Here is a 17,045-nt window from a genome sequence, read left to right as displayed (position 1 = left end):
ATCCCCCCTCACTGATTGTCAAAGTCATGTGATTTGCTATGGTGGAGTTGACCAGTGCGTTGAAAAAACGGCACTCGGTCATTTTGAAATTCAAATTACAGTAATTAATACACATTGCTTAGGCTGAGAATGTCATGACAATCAGGAAACCTTCAAAGCGACACAGGATTGAGCAAGAAAGTATTGACTTCTATGTCACTATTCCACCAAACAGAAAGTAATAGTAAATACTCTATATAGACTATTACACTCTCATGAAAAAAAGTTCCACAATATTATTTACCTACAAAAACATGTTTAACCCCAAATGCCCCCAGCCTATTTTATAAATAACAAAGTCGAATAATGATCCTCAGTCAGTATAAGCTCCAGAAAGATTTCAAGTCTCGTGTACGAACCATTTGATTTCAGGACTGAGGCAGTCTGAGATATTTGAGAGAAACAAATTGAATCTGATTTTTGCCTAAAACAAAAATTCTGGCCGTATCTGGATTGAAAGCAAAAGTCTTGTCCACGTTTTTGCTTTTTAAAAACGAAAATTTCCAACAAAATTATTTAACATGAAATGAACATAATGAATAAAAACGGGCGGTTTTTTTTGTGATCGGGGTTTGCATGTCTGACTGGAATGTCTGTTTCGCCGGACTTATACATATTGAATACTTTTTTCAAGACAAGACTTTAACCTGCCTGCTGGGTGTGACCTTTATGTCTCTATTTGTCGGCCGTCATTCGCAACTTCGTTGTCATTTCAGACACTTTCGTATATATAGTCTTTGATGGAATTGGAATCCCTCACTTCGGGCCCCTAAGTTATGTTGGGTGAAACATATCAATCAAATATTTTAATGATAACTGCTTGTTTGTCTTTTTTAACTCGTGTAAGTCGTATTGTAAATTTCATCGAATTTCCATGTCTACTTTTTACTGACAAGTACCGTATACATCAAATATATCAGTACATAGCTTTGGATCAATACTATCAGTTTATGATAGACAATTAATAGGGAGAATACAGCATAAAAAAATGTCCAACCCTTACACTTTACAGCAACTATAAAATATACATACCCCAAACCAGGAACCGTTTGAATAGTGCATATTACAGCTTATTTTATGTTTTTTAGCCCAAAATTTTTTCGCTTCGCTCCGCTCGGCGAAATTGGAAATCTTCGCCCCCTTTCCAAAATCCTGGATCCGCCCCTGCAAGGCTCCGTGTGAAGACCGTACCTTGACCTATAATGGTTTATTTTTTATAAATTGTGACTTGGATGGAGAGTAGAGATCTTATTGGTACTCATACAACTTCTTCCTATATCTATATTCCATAAAGATCAACAAATTCGTTTTGACATCCGAATTTGTTTTCGAATTGATGATTTCAACTTCACAACTTGGAACTTTTGCTTGGATAGTATCCTTGTGAGGAGCAACACTTTATCAAGGAAATCGACATAGGAAATGTACAATGGACTATCGTATTAAAACGTAAAATCTCAAAAATACCTAACTTCGAGGAAAATACAAAATACAAAAAATACAACAATTTTATAAATAATGGCAAAATCGAAAGCTCGAACACATTACACGATTGTAAAAACTGTCATAGTACTGAATTCGTACATGCATTTTCTATTATAAAAAATGGTGGATTAAAACTCATCATAGATACCAGGATACGCCAGACGCGCGTTTCGTCTACATTTCAAGCATCTGAGGCTCAACAGTGACGCTCGAATCCACAAAAGTTAAAAAGGCCAAAAAAACTATAAAGTACGAAGTTGAAAAGCATTGAGTATCAAAATTCCTAAACCTCTCACTTGTATGACAGTCTCATAAAATTTTATTATATTAACAAAGATGTACGTGTGAACAAAACAAACAGACGCTCGCAATAGGTAAAAATGTCAAACATTCGGATCTTACAACTGACAACTCCCGTTAGCGCATATGTCGCAAAAGGTACGAATGGAAATCGGGGAACAGCAGTCAACATTGTGTTATGCCAACAACTGTTTTTTTTTTTAATAAATGTGTTAAGTTCCGATGCAAAGAGACTATAAGCGAATCAATATGAAAGCCAAAATTTGCTATCTTTAATGATCAGATGTAACGCACGGTATTCGGTCTATGTTTCATTTAACCATTTCTTGATGCATAAGTAGGACAGAAACAAATCAATTATGCGTATTATCAAATAATTACATGTCTTTCTTGGTTCATCAGTTTAATCGATATTAAATAAAACCTAATTTTAAATTTTTAAATATTTAATTTTATGTATTTTTACACAATTAAGCAATAAATCCCGTGTTCGTAATGACATTTTTGCCGTGTAAGACGTAACAACAATAACTTACCATACAAATATAAACGGAAAAAAATCAAAAACTACTGAATGTATTTCGATGAAATTCAAACAGGTGGGATATAATATGATCATATGCATGGTGTGAAACGGTTACGATAAATATCATGTCAGTTCGCATTCTAGTGGCCATTTTCGAAATTCCATACAGCTGTATGATTTTAAAATTTGAGTATCATGACAAAAATGAAAAGCAAGCACTTCGATATTACAATATTTTCACGTAAGTCATAGAAAAGGTTCGACACCTTTACACGCAAATGTAACTTTATTGAATTTTACGAACCCATATTTATTTCTAACATAGCTTTTGTAAGTTTTTGAGGTGAATACTGACATTTTTGTGCTTTGTAAAGAATATTACCATACAAGATTGGATGTGAAATACCTGAACGTATAAGATGTCTGCATGTTGAGTTATATTTACGAAGTAATTCCTTATACCGATGATAAAATTTAGTAAATGTTTCAACTAGTTCGTGATATCGACAACCCTTTTGTAATAATATGTCTGTAAGGTGTACATGTATTTCTCGTTTGGTTTATCTGACCTTGGTCGCATTTTCTGGGATCAAGTTAAGTTTATATTACTGGTAGTAAGCTTTTACTAAAGCTTTACTACAAGTAATATATAAACTTACGTCCCATTATGGGTATATAGTTATTCCGCATAAATCCTCCTGCAGTTTGATTTCTAGGATGTTTTCACTTTGCAGGCTGTTCGATCATATATTGAAGGTGTGCATGTGATCAGGGTTTTGATTTTTATAAATACTTGCTGTTTTGGGAGATATTAATCAAAGATATTTGAAATTAATCAAGTTATATACTTGCCTGAGAGGTGAATAGCATTTCCGTATAACTTCTACAATTTGAATGATAGGATGTTTTCACTTTGTTGGCTTTTTGTACATATATATTGAAGGTGTGCATGAGGTCAGGGTTTTGATTTTTATCAATGTTTGCTGTTTTGAGAGTTAGTTCCACTTTTTCATTTTTGGAGTATATATATATACTTGCATTTGGGGAGAATGAGGCATCATTCGCGTCTTCCAGACTCAATAACATCTCAGAGAAAGTCACATAGACTTTGTTATAATACAGTTATTCAGAGTGGATTGGGGGCATCACTTTGTCTTCTTTTATGTTCTGTTTTGTGTACTGTTTTTGTCTGTTTGTCTTTTCCTTTTTTTTTTTATCATGGCATCATAATAAAATGTTCTAAAACTTAGTAAACTGAGATTTAACCTAAGGTGTTACCAAACACCTCTTTGACTGGATTAATTTTCATAAAATTTAGATTTTTTTCTTTTGCTCTTCTTTCAACAAACTTAAACCAAACATTTGTTTTACGATAAACTTTCATTGGATATATATAGCTGTATGACAAACACAAATTTTTGCTCATTAAGAAGCTTAATATTTCTTAAACAATAGAATGTTATTAGAAGGTTCAGGGTTGTGTGCCACTTTAATAATCTCCATATGTACTTTGGGGAAAAAGTGTTCAAAATCAACATTTTGGGGTTGTCTTCCATGGAGATTGGTATTTTTGTAAATGATTTCTTTCTATACCCTATAAATGTTGGTTGTTATCTTATTTGTATCTGTTTAGGTTGCTTATCTAGTGTTTTTTTTGTTGTTGAGTCAAATGATTTTGATGATAAAGGGAGCCTAAAAGTGGATGCTTAAAACTTGATTAATTACGCAGAATGGAAAATCAGGCTATCTGGAAAATGTGTTTGTTTCAAGGCTATCTGGAATATGTGTAAGTTCCGAGGCTAATTGGAATATGTGTTTGTTTCACGGCTATTATTGAATATGTGTTTGTTTCAAGGCTATCTGGAATATATGTTTGTTTAAAGCCTTTCTGGAACAAGTTTTTTTCCAAGGCTATCTGAAGTATGTGTTTGTTTAAAGCCTTTCTGAAATATGTGTTTTCTTAAATGCTATCTGGAATATGTGTTTGTTTCACGGATATAATGGAATATGTGTTTGTTTCACGGATATAATGGAATATGTATTTTTTTCACGGATATAATGGAAAATGTGTTTGTTTTAAGGCTATATGAAATGTGTGTTTGTTTCAAGGCTCTCTGGAATATGTGTTTGTCTTAAGGCTATCTGGAGTATATGTTTGTTTCAAGGTCATCTGGAATATGTGTGTGTTTCAAGTTTATCTGCAATACGTTTTTCCCAAGGTTATCTGAAATATGTTTTTGCTCCAAGGCTATCTGGAATATGTGTATGTTCCAAGGCTATCTGGAATATGTGTTTGTTTCAAGACTATCTGGAATATGTGTTTGTTTCAAGGCAATCTAGAATATGTGTTTGTTTCAAAGCTATCTAAAATATGTATTTCTTTCAAGGCTATCTGGAATATATGAATGTACCAAGGCTATCTGGAATATGTGTTTGTTTCAAGACTATCTGGAATATGTGTTTGTTTCAAGACTATCTGGAATAATTGTTTCAAAATTTTCTGATATATATGTGTTTATTTTAAGGCTATCTGAAATAAGTGTTTGTTTCAAGACTTTCTAGATTATGTGTTTGTTTCAAGGCTATCTGGAATATGTGTTTGTCTTAAGGTTATTCGGAATATGTGTTTGTTTCAAGGTTATCTGGAATATGTGTATGTTCTCAGGCTATCTGAAATAAGTGTTTGTTTCAAGACTTTCTAGATTATGTGTTTGTTTCAAGGCTATCTGGAATATGTGTTTGTCTTATAGTCGCCGTCAGCTGAAATTCGTAGCGGTTATCGGTAAAAATAATCTAAACTATCAATCGCGTTCACTCGAGATATAGTTTTTCACATTCCATTCATAAATCGCATAAAGAAAAACCACTACTGACCTACCTTTTAAGTGATCACACTGTAATAATCCTGACATTCACATTTTCCAGAATATTTTCCATTGTAATTCCGCCATCTTCGTTTCTATGAGGATCATTTGTTTACATATGACATTCGTCACTGTACGCAGATTCCTGAAATGTTCCTTTCATTGATGTGATAAGGTTTCCCGCGCTTTATGCAAATTTTATGAAATTGAACTCCACGGAAACACTTCCGGTAAAAACAATGGCTGATTCCACCATTCAAAATCGTCTATGAAAAAGTGAAGGTCAGGATTATTATAGTGTGATCACTTAAAAGGTAAGTCACTAGTGGTTTTTCTTTATGCGATTTATGAATGGAATGTGAAAAACTATATCTCGAGTGAACGCGATTGATAGTTTAGATTATTTTTACCGATAACCGCTACGAATTTCAGCTGACGGCGACTATAAGGTTATCTAGATTATGTGTTTGTTTCAAGGCTATCTGCAGTTTGTGTTTGTCTTAAGGCTATCTGCAGTTTGTGTTTGTCTTAAGGCTATCTGGAATACATGCATGTGTTTGTTTCAAGGTTATTTGGAATATGTGTATGTTTCAAGGTTATCTGGAATATGTGTTTGTTTAAAGCCTTTCTGAAATATGTGTTTGTTTAAAGCCTTTCTGAAATATGTGTTTCCTTCAATGCTATCTGGAATATGTTTGTTTCACGGATATAATGAAATAGGTGTTTGTTTCACGGATATAATGGAATAGGTGTTTGTTTCACGGATATAATGGAATATGTTTTTGTTTCACGGATATAATGGAATATATGTTTGTTTCACGGATATAATGGAATATGTTTTTGTTTCACGGATATAATGGAATATATGTTTGTTTCACGGATATAATGGAATATGTGTTTGTTTTAAGGCTATATGAAATGTGTGTTTGTTTCAAGGCTCTCTGGAATATGTGTTTGTCTTAAGACTATCTGGAGTATGTGTTTGTTTCAAGGTCATCTGGAATATGTGTTTGTTTCAAAGCTACCTAAAATGTGTATTTGTTTCAAGGCTCTCTAGAATATATGAATGTTTCAAGGCTATCTGGAATATGTGTTTGTTTCAAGACTATCTGGAATATGTGTTTATTTCAAGGCTATCTGGAATATGTCTTTGTTTCCAGACTATCTAGATTATGTGTTTGTTTCAAGGCTATCTGCAGTTTGTGTTTGTCTTAAGGCTATCTGGATTACATGTATGTGTTTGTTTCAAGGTTATTTGGAATATGTGTCTGTTTCAAGGTTATCTGGAATATGTGTTTGTTTAAAGCCTTTCTGAAATATGTGTTTCCTTCAATGCTATCTGGAATATGTTTGTTTCACGGATATAATGAAATAGGTGTTTGTTTCACGGATATAATGGAATAGGTGTTTGTTTCACGGATATAATGGAATATATGTTTGTTTCACGGATATAATGGAATATGTGTTTGTTTTAAGGCTATATGAAATGTGTGTTTGTTTCAAGGCTCTCTGGAACATGTGTTTTTCTTAAGGCTATCTGGAGTATGTGTTTGTTTCAAGGTCATCTGAAATATGTGTGTGTTTCAGGTTTATATGCAATACGTTTTTCCCAAGGCTATCTGAAATATGTGTTTGCTCCAATGCTATCTGGAATATTTGTATGTTCTCAGGCTAGCTATCCGGATCATGTGTTTGTTTCAAGACTATCTGGAATATGTGATTGTTACAAGGCAATCGAGAATATGTGATCTAAAATATGTGTTTGTTTCAAGGCTATCTGGAATACGTGTATATGTCAAGGCTATCTGGAATATGTGTTAAGTGTCGAGGCTATCTGCAGGGAATATGTGTTTGTTTCAAGGCTATCTGAAATATGTGTTTGTTTCTAGACTATCTGGAATATGTGTTTGTTCCATGGCTATCTGGAATGTATGAATGTTCCAAGGCTATCTGGAATATGTGTTTATTTCAAGGCTATCTTGAATATGTGTTTGTTTCAAGACTATCGATATTTTGTGTTTGTTTCAAACCTACAATGTATCTGTAATATGTGTTTGTTTCAAGACTATCTGGATTATGTGTTTGTTTCAGGACTATCTGGAAAATATGTATGTTTCAAGAATTTCGGGAATATATGTTTTTTTCCAAGACTATCTGGAATATGTGTATGTTCCTAGGTTATCTGGAATATGTTTTTGTTTCAATCAATAGCATTTTTAAAAATAGTAAACAGAGCAGTTTTTTCATAGAAGAAATTTTCATTTTTAACATTTTTTTTAATAACATACAACACAAAGAATATACAAGCTTTATTGTCTCACTTTCTTTCTAAATCAAATGATTCACCAACTTCTAAAGAAAAGATCACACCCTCCCCCCAAAAAAAAATAAAATTAAAAGAGAATCTTACTCAAGCAAAAACATAATAAATAAATAAATTTATCAAATCATTAAAAATATTGCTAAGGATTATACAAAACAATACAATGGTTTTATAATCACAGGTGATAACTTGCAAGGGTGGTTCCAGCAATTTTAAATGGGGAGTTCGCAAACCAGGACAAATGGGGGAGTGGGGGTTTCCATCTATATGTTCTCATTCCAATGAATTGCTTGTCAAAATAAAAGGGGGTTATGAAAAGTTGATAGCAATATGGTAATTAAATGAAAAAGTACCATTCTGTATGCTCATTTGTACAAGAGAACAAATTGTATATTATTATACTTCACGTTAAAATGCCATATTTTGATTGGCTAAGACGAGGGTGTCAATTTACTCTATCACATGGCTGAGTGGGTGACAATTTTTCTTAATGTTACCTTCTCGTCTAGACCAATCAGAAATTGATAATTCAAAGAACAATGAATTGAATTTAAATCAAGGAATTTTAAAAATACAATGCTCAAGTTCTAGGTTTTGGCTCAGATTTTATTATTGACTGTTAAAATAAATAAATTAACATCTTGCTTGACGTTGTTTTTTTCTAATGCCCGTAATGTGTTATGAACGTGACGTCATAGAAAATACTTTTAAAATAAAAGTAGTCTGTAAATGCCAATAATGATCATAGGACATTCAGTATAATAAATTAAATAACATATAGCTGAGAGGGTGATAGAGCAGATTGGAACCCCTCGAAAAGGCATTGTCAACCTTGGCTTCGCCACAGTTGACAATGTTTTCTCGGGGAACCAATCTGCTCTATCACCCTCTCAGCTATGTGTTATTTATATAATGTTAAATTTTATACCAAATATCAACAGATAATGGATTTTGAAAAAAGAGGGTTGGAATTAACAATATATTTAGGGCCATAAAAAAGGGGGGGCTTGGCATTTGATTTCCCCTCTCATATAGTGCATTCTGCAGAAGAAAACATAGTTGCATAAGTTTTTGCACTTATTAAGAAATATAACATGCCCTGTTTTATTTTTATGTTTAATTTGCCAATAATGTGTCAGGCCTCTAAAATCAACTAGATTTACCTATATTGCAGGAATTCTAGCTGAATATTCTACTGCCATTTACCCCCTCAAAAATGTCTAAAGTAAATGAGGACAAAAAGAACAATTTACTTGTTGATAGGATAATGGAATTCAACAGAAATGTAAAATATTTCTTTTACATGCCAAAAATACTACAGAGAAGCCTAATGCATATTGTTTCAACTGGTATATTCATGAGACATAAAAACATATTTGGAATTATACACACAAGTTTAAAGAAAATCAAATATACTGTCTATAAATGAAAGCACTATGGTAACCTTAAGAGTGTCAAATTGTTGTGATTATCTGTGCTATTAAGAAGCTGCCTCCTCATTACTGACCACTTGTGAAATGGCAGATTTCAATTCTTCCTTTTCAACACTTTTATTTTCAGAAATCCAGGATGAGAACAAATTTTGAATTAATTTCCCTAGAGTTGCTTCCTCACCATTCTTAATTTTCCATTTATACAGCATTTGACAGCACAAGTCTGTTTGTTGTCCTGTCTGTATCTCCTCAACATCCATCTGATTCAAGTTGAAATGGATTGCTACACTGTTGAAACATTCTGGATGAATAGCTTTACTCAGAAGTAAAATATCGTTGTCTTGTAACTGTTTATATCAGTGTTCCTGCCATTCATTTCCAATCCAATCATCTAAAACAAGTTTGATAAGATACAAAAGGAATTCCTAAACTATAGATATCATATGTCTCAAATCATTCATTATGAAACCTTAAAAATAAATTAATCAATTCCAATACCTATATATAAGTGATCTGAGAGCATGTCCCTTTATCATGTTAATAGAGCTACATATATGATAAATACATAGACTTTTTACAAGAATCACACCAAACATAAGCTTTCTAGTCCCCCATTTTTTTTAAATCCTGGATCTAGAACTGCTTACTTTTTACTGTAAATTCGGAAATTATTGCAAAGTTTTTATTATTGCGAAAAATGCGTCAGGGTTTTGATCACCCAAATTTAAACTTGCATTTAAAAATTGGTCATATATGAATTAAACAGGATTATTCTCAATAATGCAAAAATTAAAAACGCATTTAAGTCTAAAATGTCAAAATCACAATAATTAATGCACACAATTAATTCTGAATTTACAGTATTTTGGTGTTTCAAGTCAGTATAGCCTTTAAACATGCAAAGTAACAAACAAAATCAACTATGATGTTATGGATACGTAAAATTATCACAGTTCTGTTTAGCTATACAATAAAGAACATATCACATAACTATTATCAATTTACTATATCTTACCAATAGAAATTTGCCCTGCAGACACTGGTCGTGTTCTCCCAGGACTTCTCTGAAGTGTTATCATTTCTCCATCTTTTGCATGCAAATTGTGATATCACTAGCAATAGTGATGTTGTGAATTCGAATTCCGCACATGGTAATCCCCCCCCCCCCCCCCCCCCCCCCCCCCACGTAATTCGACTCCAATCGTTATTAACTGGAAATTGTGGTTTTCTTGTCGAACATGATGGTTCTCTCTGAGCACTTTGGCCTCCCCCATCAATAAAAAAGTGATCGCCGCTTAATAACCAAATGTTCTCAAAGTTGTGTTAAACAAACGTCAATCGATCAATTAAATCATTTCTCTATTTTCAGTAATTTCATAGGATTAACGTCGTTAAGATGTATTAGAAATAGTCATCACAGTGAGCCGGTCTTTTACTTTGACTGTTGTGAATGTTTAAGTCTGTACACAAAAGTTATTTTGCAGTGAATATAATCAAATCTGCTACTCCATGGCTAAACAATAAAAAAGACAAACAGACAAACAATAGTACACATGAAACAACATAGAAAAATAAAAAATAAACAACACGAACCCCACCAAAAACTAAGGGTGACCTCAGGTGCTCCGGAAGGGTAAGCAGATCCTGCTCCACATGTGGCACCCGTCGTGTTGCTTGTGTGATAACAAATCCGGTGAATAGTCTAATTCGGTAGGTCACATTCATGAAAGGGAGGGGGATTGTAGGTACGACGTAAGGAACATATTCAATATCATTTGTGAAACGGTTATTCCATAATGGTCAACCAACTCTTGATGGCGTCCGTAAAATTTACGAAAGGATAATTTCAACTTCACCATTTAATAGCTTCCTTAATTGTGAAGAAAATCATGATATGAAATGCAAGCACGGGAATATCGTTTCAATTGGGAGATATATACCCCGTAAGCAGGTGCTGCTGGAATATTGCTACTTAGAAATGGAATGTTAACAATCGGAAAGCTGAAATCAACTCTTTTGTAGTAAAGTTTTGTTTTCAACCGACCCTCATTGTCTATTTCTAGATGAAAGTCAAGATATGAGGCCAACTTAAGGTGGCTCGTGGGTACAAAAATTTTAGCAAAAAATTAAACCTTCATTTTTTCATTACAAATTTTATTTGTTACACTATTAGTTGTTACTTTATGATATGGTACAAAAAACAACCCAAAACAATTATTTGGTTTGGCCCCAAATGACTTTAAAAATTGAAAAAGCTCCAAATTATCTCCCTTTCGTGCAAAAATGCCATTTTTTGGCCTTAAATTTGAAATATCTTTTTTAACTCATCGGTGACCTATATTTTTTATTATTGTTTTCAAATAAGCTGTACATAAACTAAATAATTGTAAAATTTTAGCGATTTCTTATATTAGGTTATTTTTTTATTTCGATATTTCCTCTTTTTCTCCTATTAGTTCAAAAGAAAAAAAGGACATTAACAAAAATGTATGCTTCGTCCAGAGGCAGATTTTAGCTTAAATGAACGGTGACCCCATTTTTTTATTTCATTTTTCTTTTAGGTATATGATAAAGTTCATTTATGAAAAAATATAGCGAAATCCTATATTAGAAAAAAAAAATCATTTATACCCATGAGCCCCATTAACTGTAGCTGTAGTATCCTTTATCTCTAATTCGATGGGATAGATGCGTTCTATAGTTGTCAAAGTTATCAAATGTACCAGGATTATAATTAGGACCCCAGACGGGCGTTTCGTCTACATAAGACTCATCAGTGACGCTCATATCAAAATACCAAACAAAAACAAAGTTGAAGAGCATTGAGGATACAAAATTCCAAAAAGTTGTGCAAAAACGGCTAAGGTAATCTAGGCCTAATATAAGAAAATCCTTAGTTTTTCGAAAAATTCAAAGTTTTGTAAACAGGAAATTTTTGGAAATGAAATATATGTCACATCTCACACGTGGAAGATGCATTCGACTACAATCTCAATTGACTAGGATTTTCAGGTCAATGGTTGTCTGTTTTTTTTTTTATATGTTATTGTCAAACACCTTTCTTGCGTGCGTGTGTACTGTATTTATGTCAAGTGTTGTCATTTTAGCGATATTTTTTACATTACCATATAAGCGGTATTTTTGGCTAGCCATAACAACGTTGTCAAACACCATTTTATTCAGAAAATGTCTTGTTTCAATTCTTGGATGTGGAATTATACTGTTGTTTTTATTTGAATACCTTTTTTGAATGATATTTTGCATACTTAATTATTGTTATTTTCAAACCATTTGATGAAATATGTCTACTGAATATCAACATGAAATGTTTTCAATATTTCTTTCATCGGCGTAAGAATAACACCACCGTCTGGTCCAGGATGGTTTGCGATAGCCATTCCCATACACCCATAAGCACATAGAGAATTGTCACAAACATAGACACAGGTTCCAGAATCCCCTGGTTTAAATGGTATGTGAGTTACCGCTATTTGATTGTACATGGATCGAGAGAGTCGTCGATAAGTGCGTTCCTTGTCTAACTTCAATAAACGTGTCTCCTGTGTATGAGCATTGTTGCTGAAGACGGGTGCTGCGCTGCTGAACATAGACGACTGCACATTCTGTTGATTTTCTGATTGCATGACCCTCTTAAATGTATCGACAATTGTTTCCAAGTCAACATGAATTTCATCGTCTTTGTCTTCAGGCACGACAATTTTTGACCCATTTACAGAAATGCTAGATATTGCTCCGATAGTAACATTGTGAAATTGACTAAAATGCTTTCCATAGAACATCTTTTCATAATCTAAGCAATTATCGTTTAGAAATGGTGATTTCAAACCTGTAATCATTGCAAATATTCATTAGAATTGAAAATTCCGGAATGGAATCCTAAAATACTATGTTTTGTTTATACATAAAATGTGAATACCATCACTCCAGAATATGCATAATCTCATTGCACTCGTAAACACAACTAATATGTGGTTCATTTAAATTATTCTCTGAATAACGTTAAATCTATATATATTAAAAGTTTATGTAATCAAGAATATGTAACTATTTTTATTACTTAGTAAAACAATCCTCCAAAAAAATGTATTTCGTTTAGTTGTTTAATAGAGTGTGATTAAGGGACAACCATTTGATATCGGGGGGGGGGGGGGGGGGGGGGGGGGGGGAGGGGGAGGGAGTCATGCAGGAGGATTTGTTTTGGATCGGTGATTTACCTTTGTAAACTAAGAGGACATATTATCTTTTTCTGAACTATTGAAGCAAGATTTTTCATTTTCATTAAAGCAAGGGACTGATTATTTATTTTCACAACTATATTTATAATATCCAAAAACATACAATTTTTAAATATTTGTTTATTATAAATAATAAATACATGTATAGTCAAGTCATTATGTACTATTAAATCAGAATTAATCATCATCCTCTGCAGAAATGAATCTTCTATATTCCCAACCGCATATACATGTATTGCATGCATACTCAGTATTAAAGTTTGGTTGTAACTAAGTTCTTTAAAAAGTATTGGGAAACATGTTTCGCGGAGTGGAGCGAGGCAAATGTTTTTGAAGGGCTTTGGAACTGCTGAAGGCCCAAGAAGCTATAGAACAAATGATGCAAAATCATGCTTTTCGGGTGTTACCCAGATCCTTTCTTAATCTGAAAATGCAATTTCTTTTTTAATAATTGTTTGACAATATTTTGGTTCAAGTATAAAAGCACAGTGTATAGATTCAGTGCAAGACTTCAGTTTCTGGGGACCACATAAAAGGACCAATATGCATGATAAAGCAAAAATGTAATTCACATATTAAAGTCTGTGGCTCCTATTGTTTTTATGTAAACTCAAGATCAAGTTAATAATAAAAGCATTAAATTCCAAAATAAATGCAACACTAACAGAATTCAGAAGGGCAGACAAATAAATAAGAAACATTGATCCCGAATACTGAAGGGCAACGTCTGAGGAAGATTTGGGAAGTGTTTCCCGATTTTTGTTTGTTTGAAACAAAAATCGGGAAACACTTCCCAAATCTTTTAATAATAAAAGTATAAATATTATTTAAATGTACTTGAAATGTCTACAAGTTGGTTTGATTTAACTTGAGGTATATTGTCTCAGGAACACTTAACTCAGTTTTATTACAGAGTTGTAACTTCATTGAGACAAATGCCTCGTGTAGGAAATTTCAAAACCAAAAGCTTGTCTCAATATCAAATTGTATTCACAAGAAAATAGCACGTGACATGAATGTTTCTAATATAGAATTATCTTCCCTGTAAGTATTTACGGTTTTAACGCCATATCTTTGGCATTATATTATTTAACTTTGTAATTGTTCAGTTTGTTTCAAACTGATTCACGCCATTATAGAATGAATGTTGATCTCTGCAATTGTTAGCTTCCGATATAAACATAAATATATATGTATATAAACGAGTCTATATTGAAAACTACGTCTATATATATATATAAACTACACGGGCGACTCTCGGCTAACCGAGAGATTGGTCGGTTAATCGATATAGAGTATGCGGCTATATGGGCGGTTGGTCTGTTAATCGGGTTGGTTATACGTCTGTTAACGAGTAAAATGCACATTTTAATGTCAAACCCCGTGGTTTTAAAAAATAAATTGACATTATTAAATATTTCATAATTGTAATATAACGTGAATAATATCACGTTTTAGTGAAAATTATGAGAATAAAGTCTGTTAGTGGGTGGGACAATTAAAATTATGTCAGTTAAGTGTTATTTATCCACGAAATTAGTTTTGCTACCTTTATATTGAAAAAGTAAAGAACTTTTCTTGAATAAAAAAAATACAATATCATGCAACAGTATCCTTCTAGTAAGATTTTTTATTTTGACTTCTTTGCATTTTATTGAAGGGTGTGTCACTTCAATATAGCGTGAATATGCATGCATTTATTATCAACGTTTTTAATCAGCCTTAATGATTTTGTCTGTTCAAAGTAGCACGTTCTAAAATCCGACGGAAAGTGTCTTTCAATTACAACACTGCAGGGTACATATAACATGTTGTTCTCATATGCACATGATATATCCACTGGACATTAAACCCTATGATTCGTCAGGATTATCCAAATGGTTCTTTTCTTCTATTTATACTTAATGTTGTTTACAAATCATTCTTAAGAAGTAAATGGAAAGGAGCGAATGAAGTTTCATTTGGTTATCTCAAGTTTTAAATAATTTTATTCCGTTTAGTTCCTTTCTACATAAGTGGAGAGAATAACTGCAGTTGTCCGCATGTAAACTTCTAGCATCTGTCACCAGTTGAGTACATCACAATACGTTTGTGTCAACACCCAGGGATGTTTAATGTCTGTCTTCGTATTCTTAAACAATTATTATTTTTTCTTTCTTGTTTAGCTATGCATCACTCTCTACTGTCCTTATCTATTATTCTATATTCTGCGTCTTCGTACAGATTTTCGTGTATACCATGAGAGTCCGGATTGGGGGTGTTGTTTATTTCTGTATTCTTTAAATTGTTATGTCACATTTCTCTACATTTTATTTATCTTACTCATTATTAAGTCTCCCAAACAAATCACATGTAATTAGATGGAAGTTCCTGGGGGTCACCCCTACCCCGTTCAATTTTAGAATGTACTATTATCTTGTAAACAGTCCAGATCCCCACCCCTAAACCATATATATTCTTATAGGGGACAATGAAACAAATCACATGTAATTAGATGGAAGTTCCTGGGGGTCACCCCTACCCCGTTCAATTTGAGAACGTACTATTATCTTGTAAACAGTCCAGATCCCCACCCCTAAACCATATATATTCTTGTAGGGGACAATAAAACAAATCAAATGAAATAAAAGGGAAGTCCCTAGGGGGGTCACCCCACCCCCTCTAGGTTGACAACTTGTAAACGGTCCAGATCCCCACCCCTATCACCCCTAAACCATATATATTCTTGTAGGGGACAATAAAACAAATCAAATGAAATAAAAGGGAAGTCCCTTGGGGGTCACCCCACCCCCTCTTGTTGGAAAACTTGTAAATGGTCAAGATCCCCACCCCTAAATCCTATATATTCTTGTAGGGGACAATAAAACAAATCAAATGAAATAAAAGGGAAGTCCCTAGGGGGTCATCCCAACCCCTCTTGTTTGAAAACTTGAAAACGGTCCAGATCCCCACCCCTAAACCGTATATTCTTGTATGGGACAATAAAACAAATCACATGAAATTAGATGGAAGTTCCTGGGTGTCACCCCCACCCCGTTCAATTTGAGAATGTACTATTATCTTGTAGAGATCCCCACCCCTAAACCATATATTATCTTGTAGGGGACAACAAAACAAATCAAATGAAATGTAGGTAAAGTCCCTGGGGGTCACCTCTTGTTGGAAAACTTGTAAATGGTCAAGATCCCCACCCCTAAATCCTATATATTCTTGTAGGGGACAATAAAACAAATCAAATGAAATGTAGGTAAAGTCCCTGGGGGTCACCACCACCCCCTCCTGTTTGAAAACTTGTAAACGGTGGAGATTCCCTACTCGTAAGCCATATATATTCTTGTATGGGACAAAAAATCCAATCAAACGAGTGAGCCAAGGCTCCTTGTTGAAGGCCGTACTTTAACCTATAATGGTTTAATTTTTAAATTGTTATTTGGATGGAGAGTTGTCTCATTGGCACTCACACCACATCTTCCTATATCTATATATGAGACCATATAAATGGGGAGTTATCGGAGCTTTGTTTGGGAGACTTCGTAACAGCATCCTGTTACAATTACTTCTTGTTTATTCCCTGTTCTTTATATTCTAGCATCCCAATATATGTTACTTACTGATATTTAGTTAGATTACGACGTTTATCTCTGTTTTATATACTGGTTACGAATGTAGATGACACATTGGTGTCATTCATGACAATTAAACATAATCCACATAATATATGCGACCATTCTTGGATGAAATTTATTTTATTTTAATATTACACTTTTTGAAACCATTTTTATCAATTTTCAATTTCCATTGTCTGAATTGTTCATTGCT

The 17,045-nt window shown here is 33.4% G+C and overlaps 1 protein-coding gene across 1 annotated transcript in view; it reads right to left on the bottom strand.

The window, feature by feature from the left end:
* Positions 1–12,130: 12,130 nt before the first annotated feature.
* LOC139512047 (uncharacterized) overlaps positions 12,131–17,045 on the bottom strand; it is a 64,160-nt gene continuing 59,245 nt past the window's right edge. The window contains exon 13 of the mRNA XM_071299363.1: positions 12,131–12,817. Within this exon, the coding sequence (XP_071155464.1) occupies positions 12,276–12,817 (542 nt within the window). The 3' untranslated portion in view covers positions 12,131–12,275. The remainder of the gene's footprint in view (positions 12,818–17,045) is intronic.

Source organism: Mytilus edulis, chromosome 2 (assembly GCF_963676685.1).
Source record: "Mytilus edulis chromosome 2, xbMytEdul2.2, whole genome shotgun sequence".
Classification (NCBI taxonomy): Eukaryota; Metazoa; Mollusca; class Bivalvia; order Mytilida; family Mytilidae; genus Mytilus; species Mytilus edulis.
The sequence above is the reverse complement of the archived record's forward strand: the minus strand, read 5'-3'. Positions and strand labels throughout refer to the sequence as shown.